The sequence below is a fragment of the Octopus bimaculoides genome, chromosome 9 (genome assembly GCF_046866305.1).
Source record: "Octopus bimaculoides isolate indiv1 chromosome 9, ASM4686630v1, whole genome shotgun sequence".
NCBI lineage: Eukaryota > Metazoa > Mollusca > Cephalopoda > Octopoda > Octopodidae > Octopus > Octopus bimaculoides.
Genome location: NC_142936.1, coordinates 42,847,330 through 42,854,829, shown reverse-complemented (window position 1 = coordinate 42,854,829; position 7,500 = coordinate 42,847,330). Strand labels below are relative to the sequence as shown.

General features: G+C 38.5%; 1 protein-coding gene across 2 annotated transcripts in view; it reads left to right on the top strand.

Moving 5' to 3' along the window:
* Nucleotides 1-7,500, top strand: part of LOC106870298 (centrosome and spindle pole-associated protein 1) — a 166,460-nt gene that overhangs the window by 154,728 nt on the left and 4,232 nt on the right. For both annotated transcript variants that reach the window (XM_089357482.1, XM_089357483.1), the window contains 3 exons: nt 4,987-5,118; nt 5,981-6,079; nt 7,019-7,163. In XM_089357482.1, the coding sequence (XP_089213608.1) occupies nt 4,987-5,118; nt 5,981-6,079; nt 7,019-7,155 (368 nt within the window). In that variant the 3' untranslated portion in view covers nt 7,156-7,163. The remainder of the gene's footprint in view (nt 1-4,986; nt 5,119-5,980; nt 6,080-7,018; nt 7,164-7,500) is intronic.

Genomic DNA, 7,500 nt, shown 5'->3' with positions numbered 1-7,500 from the left:
GACATTGTTTGTATAATTGTTGGGGGTCATTTACAAACAGGTGAAGGTTGGCAACAGGAAGAGCATCTGGCCATAGAAAATTTGCCTCATCTAATTCTGTCTGAGCCATGCAATTACAGCAATGTGGACATGATTTGATCTACCTGTAGATTTCAAATGCCTGTTATCCAGAAAAGTCATATATTGGCTACTGTAGATGCACCATCACATTGGCCAAACATATTACATGAAATTGGCTGGAATTCAGAATTTTATCAGCTACATGAGACTGCTTATAACATCATCATCATCATCATCATTTAACGTCCGCTTTCCATGCTAGCATGGGTTGGACGATTTGACCGAGGACTGGTGAACCGGATGGCTGCACTAGGCTCCAATCTGCCATCTTTGGGGATGCCTAAAATATGAATTATATTTGGTGACAGTCCACTGTTTATAAATTGTGAACCTGAAGTTTTAGAACAATGGGTAGGTGCAACATTGAAAAGTTACACCTTACCGTCTTTAAGCAATAAGCAAATACTCCAGTAGGTGGAATCAATAAGATTATTGGCAAATTAATCATGTCATCATTTCAAGAAAGCAAACAATGAGAGAAATCTTGAAGTTCTTACTTTTTTTCAGGAACACAATTCATTTATCATTAAAGAAAGCACTATATATTTTCCTTTAAATTGTGTCTTACCTGACAAACATCCATATCATTAAATGTTTGTAACAAACTAAGGAAGTATAGTGGATACCAATGACAACAGAGCAGAATCTAACATGAAATAACTGGATAAATGTGGTTGGATAGTGCAACCTGAGGTAGTCCGGGTATTGGGGAGATACCTGACATACTGGATATATTGAGAAGTCACAGTATCCCCATCACCGTAATTTATGTATTGTTCTGCCATAGTTTGACCTCAACATGTTTACATATGTTCACTACTTTCTGGTTAGATTATAGAAACTGGACAGTTGTTCATAGGGTCTGCAATCAGATCCCCACTGGTGTGAGGGTGTTCCTTTATTTGTCTTTTCAGGTTTCCTTTAATTAGGTATCACTATAGAGTGCCATAGAAGGGAGACAAGCAGAGTTTGACCATATGGAAACACATTTTGCTTGATCATTTTCACAGAAAATTATGTCGCATTTGAAAGTTCTGGATGTGAACTTAATTCTCACATAGTTTTGATCAAAATCTGACACTTTCATATCATATCAGGGTCCCTCAATCACCCTGGTATTTCCATCCATTCACATAGTTTGTCCCATCTTTATTTATTTATTTATTTTTGACTGCTGAACAGTAGCCCTTGTATCTAGTTCAATGAGCCGGAGCACTGTAATTTGATTTGTATTGAAAATGATACAGTCATAAAGAGGACTGTTTTAGCTTTATTTTGATATAAAAATCGATGGGGTTCAGTCAGATAATCGTTATGAAATATGAAAGTAAAAGTTTTATTGTTAATTTTCATTTAGAGAAGAAATATTTTCTTCAAGATTTTTTTTATCGTAGACGGGGATAAACACACACACACACACACACACACACACAAATATATATATGCACACACACACAAATATATATATACACACACACACAAGCTTCTTTAAGTTTCCGTCTACCAAATCCACTCACAAAGCTTTGGTTGGCCCGTGGCTATAGTAAAAAATACTTGCCCAAGGTGTCATGCAGTGAGACCAAACCTAGAACCATGTGGTTGGGAAGCAAGCTTCTTACTACACAGCCACAAAAAAAGACTATCAACATTACTATCATCATCATCAGTACCACTACCAATACATACACCACTACCGCCACTACTATCTAGCTAACCACCCATGATCGAAAAGAGTCTCTATGTTCTTGGGTTGCTCTACTAGAAATAGCAGGTAAATCACTCTTAATCCATACTCTACCATATTAAAAAAATGTTATTTAAGACTATTGGATAAGTCCATACATGATAGGTGGAGATATGGCTGTGTGGTAAGAAGCTTGCTTCTCAACCACATGGTTCAAGTTTCAGTTCCACTACATGGCAACTTGGGCAAGTGTCTTCTACTATATCCTTGGGCTGACTAAAGCCTTGTGAGTGTATCTGGTAGACAGAAACTGAAAGAAGCCCCTCATATATATATATATATATAAGGGCATAACTATATATATATAAATAGATAAATATGATTTAGGGAAAAACGATAGATTCTTCCCTCACGATAACTACTTGATAAATTCTTATATAAGAGTTTATCCTATTATTGTATGTATATGTGTATATATGTATGTGGAGGTGCAATAGCCCAGTGCTTAGGGCAGTGGACTCGCAGTCGTAGGATTGTGGTTTTGATTCCCGGACCGGGCATTACAAGTGTTTATTGAGCAGAAACACCTAAAGCTCCACAAGGCTCCAGCAGGGGGTGGTGGTGAACCCTGCTCTACTCTTTCACCACAACTTTCTCTCACTCTTTCTTCCTGTTTCTGTTGTATCTGTATTTCAAAGGGCCAGCCTTGTCACACTGAATCTCCCTAAGAACTACATTAAGAGTACACGTGTCTGTGAAGTGCTCAGCCACTTGTACGTTAATTTCATGAGGAGGCTGTTCCGTTGATCAGATCAACTGGAACACTTGTCGTTGTAACCAACAGAGTGCCATGACGATGTATATATATATATATATATATATATATATATATATATATATATATATATATATAATTATAGATATAGGGTAAAGAATCATTAATTTATTAATAAATTAATGATTCTTTACCCTATATTTATAATGTTTATTCACTCTCTGATAGTAACCTGCAGATTTTCTGCGGTACTGCTTGTGACGCACATGGTGAACTTGAGGATAGATACGGACTTACTCGTCTATATCAATTCAGAAGTGCTTTTTTTCTCTTATGTTATGTTCGATGTTGTCTGATCGAGTGTGCATGGGTTTTATTAGCATTTTCAAATTTATAATCTAGAATATCATGCTGAAGTAGGAAATGAATTTTATACCATTCTAATCCTGAAATGTGTACATGATTAACTAAAGCTGGTTGGTTTCATTATTTTTTCTTCTTTTTGCCTATGTGAGTTACGAGTATTGCTATCTGTGGAGATATATTGTAGTTGAAGAATTAGTATTTTAACTGCTATTTCTAAATTTCGTTATGTGGTGAAGCAACTTTTGCTGATCCTTTAATTATGTTTATATATGTGTGTTTGTGTCTGTGTTTGTCTCCCCACCACCACTACCACTGCCTGATTACTAGTGCTGGTATGTTTATACCCCTGTAAGTTAGAGGTTCAGCAAAATGGGATTGATAGAATAAGTACCAGGCTTTAAAAAAATAAGTACTGGGGTCAATACATTTAATTAAAAATTCTTCAAGGTGGTGCCCCAGCATGGCCACATTCTAATGTCTGAAACAAGTAGAAGATAAACATACATGATACCTGAAAATAAGACTATATGGTTGTGACTGGAATCCCTTCATTCATAAGTTCTGCTCTGTCTTGACTTATCTAGTGCTTTGCATCTCCAATCAATACCACCACCACAACCACATCTATTCATATCCACTACCATCACGACTAATACCTTCACAGCCATCAACACCACTCACACAACCATCAACACCACCACAAACACCACCATCATTGTCATCACTACCACTTCCACTGTATCCACCACTACCACCATTTACAGCATACTGTCACCACTACCATCACAACCACTGATATCAGTAACACTACCACCATCAACTCCACTATGAGGTGGTATCAAAACGTTCCCAGACTAGTTCTGTAACACACCAACAGAGGGCAGCACACAGGTTTATATGCACAATGAGAGCTAGCAGTGGCCTCCGTGGGGCAGAGTACTGAGTGACATCGCTGTGTTTACTTGGCAAGTTGTGAAATTTGTGTATTTGTGGTCACGTGTTTGCTGTAGTCTGTGATTTTGTCATGGACAGGAACAAAGAACTTAGGAAGTTTGCTACAGAGACATTGAGCATGCTTCAGCAAGGTAACGGTGATGAGGCAATGGGTCATACACAATGGCACATCATAAACAGTGGCACAGCTGCTTCAAAAATAGAACATCCCTGGAAGACCTGCCATAAATGTCGTCCCTAGAAATGCGGCGTTGTACATCAAGGATTCATTCCCCAGAACCCGACTATCAATTGAGAGTTCTGTGCAAGTTTAAGGGAGGACATGCAGTGAAAACAACAAGGTATCACTTCCCCACCTGCCCTGTTCACCAAATTTAGCACCTATGGACTTCCATCTCTTCCCCAAAATGAAAATGCAGCTCAAAGGTTACCATTGTCAAGATCCAGAGCAAATCGCAGAAGGTCCTCAACTCACTTACAGAAAATAACTTCCAGGCCGGATTCCAAAAGCGGTAGGAACCCCTGGGACCAGTGTATTGCTGCATAAGGTGACTATTCTGAAGGAAATGATTTTAAAGCATAGGTAAATAAGTTATTTTTTATTAAACATAACTAGTCCAGGAACCTTTTGATACCACCTTGTACAACTATTGAGCATCATCACTACTACTGCCATTGTCATCACCACCGCCTGTACTATGGTCAATACCAACATACAACCATCAACACTATGCTACCACCATTAGCACTAACACTGGCTACCACTCTCACCATCACCACCAGTACCACCATCAACACCAACATCACTACCAGTTTTTCTTCCACTGTTAACAACCATCATTAGCATTAGTGTCATCACAATCATTAACGCCAACAATGTCACCATCAACACCACCACCACCACCACCACCACCACCACTGCCACTATCAATGCAACCCCAGTACCATTAACGCAACCATCAACACCACTGCCACTACAACTACTACTATCACCTCAATCATTGTTAATGTCAACACCACCACTAACACCACTATTACCATCATGAACACTGCTACCACTACCCATGTTCTTCATCTCTACTTCCAGGTGGTTCAGCATCCCGCAGTGTGTTCCGCAGTAGGTTTCCAGATCCTCCCAGTGATGTTTCCAGTCTGGAATTACAACAGAGAGAAATGATTAAACAACAGGAGGAAACTTTGCGAAAGATCAGAGCAAATGGTTAGTTCTCTTCTTGTTATTAGATCATTGGCCATGCAGTTGTTCTTGGTGTTTAACCCCAGGTCAGCTTTGGTAGAGTAGGCCTATCTGTAATCAAAGGATGTACCAATCGTGGTGTTCTTTTTTTTATCTGTTTCTGTGTCATTAGATTGTGGCCATGCTTGGGTATTGTCTTGAAGAATTTTTAGTTGAATGAATTGACCCCATGTACTTATTTTTCTTCTTTAAGCCTGGCACTTATATTGGTCTCTTTTTGCTGAACCACTAAGTTACAGGGCTGTAAACAAACCAGCACTAGCTGTCAAGTGATGGTGGGAGACAAACACAGACACAAAGATATACACACACATATATACATGGCAGGCTTCTTTCAATTTCCATCTACCAAACCCACTCACAAGGCTTTGGTCAGTCCAAGGCTATAGCAGAAGACACTTGCCCAAAGTGCCATGCAGTGGGACTGAACCCGGAACCATGTGGTTGGAAAGCAAGCTTCTTACCACTCAGCCTTGCCTGCACCTACCATATTTTTTTTTATATTCTAGAAATACTGTACTCTCAGACAACATTATCTAATGTCCCATTATAGTTTGAGGAGTTGTTTACATCCTCATGAATTAGCAGTTCAGCAAAAGAGATTGATTGAGTAAGTATCAGACTTCGAAAAAAAATAAAAAAAATAAAAAGGAAAACAAGTTCTGGGATAAACTCATTTAAATAAAACTTCTTCAAGATGGTGCCCCAGCATGGCCTCAGACTAATGACTGAAATAAGTGAAAGATAATGGTAAAAGGTGAACTCCAAGCAGATAAATAGTGTGAAGGTATTACATGTTCTTGTTTTTATTTTATTATATTTGAAGGAGGCTACAAATACAATTATGAGAATGGTCATCCTCCACTACTGAGACAGAAGACGGTCAGTCCATTCCCCATGCTGGACTCCAAGTCTGCTTTCTATGGTAAGTCTTCTGTAAAGTTTACTGTCATTATTGCTACCATGGCTGCTTGTCTATGCTGTTATTGTACTGCCTTTAGAATTAAATTGACTGACAGAAAAGAGATATAGATAAACATAGACATATTGGGGGATCAACACACAGACAGATAGACAGTGGTAGATAAATGGATAGATAAATAGGTAGGTAGATAGAGAGAGAGACAGATAGACAGAAACACTGGTAAATGAGTATTCATACACACATACTAACAGATAGATATTCAGGAAGGTACAGGCAGACAGGTAGTCAGTCAGACAGATGGTGAACAAAAGCAAGACACACACATATTTAGTAGAAAGTGGGTTATACATCTTTAGATTGTATACCTGACTTTCTACTATAAAATTGAAGAAATTGACGGAACGCTGAACTCCAGACTAAACAACTTAAACAACATTTATTTACTTGGTAAAACATACATATCTTTTAGTTATACATCTTTAGAGGTGAGAATAACGAGCTGTCGAGTATAAGACCGAAAGATGTAGAGACAGCTTTAAACACACGTCCTTGTTCAATCGCTGGCCAGCGTGAAAGAGAATGAATTGAGCGGGAAACGCTTGCTTGTTTAATTTTACGCATGCGTAAGACTACGCATGCGCAGGCGTTACTACACATATATATATGTGTGTGTGTAAACAAACTTTTTTTATTTTTGTTTCTAGAAGTGTCAAATGTATTATACAAACAAGAAGGTAATATTTTAAACTCATTATCGCCGTTTCCCATGGCTGTCTGTTGACAACTCTTTTCTGTTTTATAAGGGTAATAACACCCAATCCTTCTGCTATTTTCGCTGCTATATCGTGTTTGAACTATTACTTTCTTGTCTGTATAATATGAGATATATATATATATGTGTGTATGTGTGTGTGTATATATATTATTTCTCTTCTTCAGACACTGATCATATGGCTCCTCTCACTCACATATTTCCTGATGATAACTTGAACAAGAATGAATCAGCAAGATCTCGACGTCGTCATCGCCTCCATTCTCCACAGTTGGTAAGTTTATTGTTTAAGCAAATGGTCTGATGATGAAGGTGGTGGTAAGGATGGTGATTGCAGATTGTTGTTGTTGGTAGTGGTACTGTTGGATTGTTGTCAGTAGTAATAATTGAGAGAGGGTAAGAATCAACAACCATCCAGTAGTGTGTATATAGAGGAGTTAACGTCAATGATGCAAAATTCCTGAGCCAGGGTCAGAGGTTAAGTCTTGGAGAACAACATGACAGATATGAAGTTGGGCATGTTGATCTTCATTCGACATATAATCTTCACTTTGCATGCAAAAACTACATGGCACAGTCTGGGCAGAACAGCCTCTTCAGCCAATGTGCAGTCTAGGGTCAACCAATCCACACACTGGATTACTGCCAG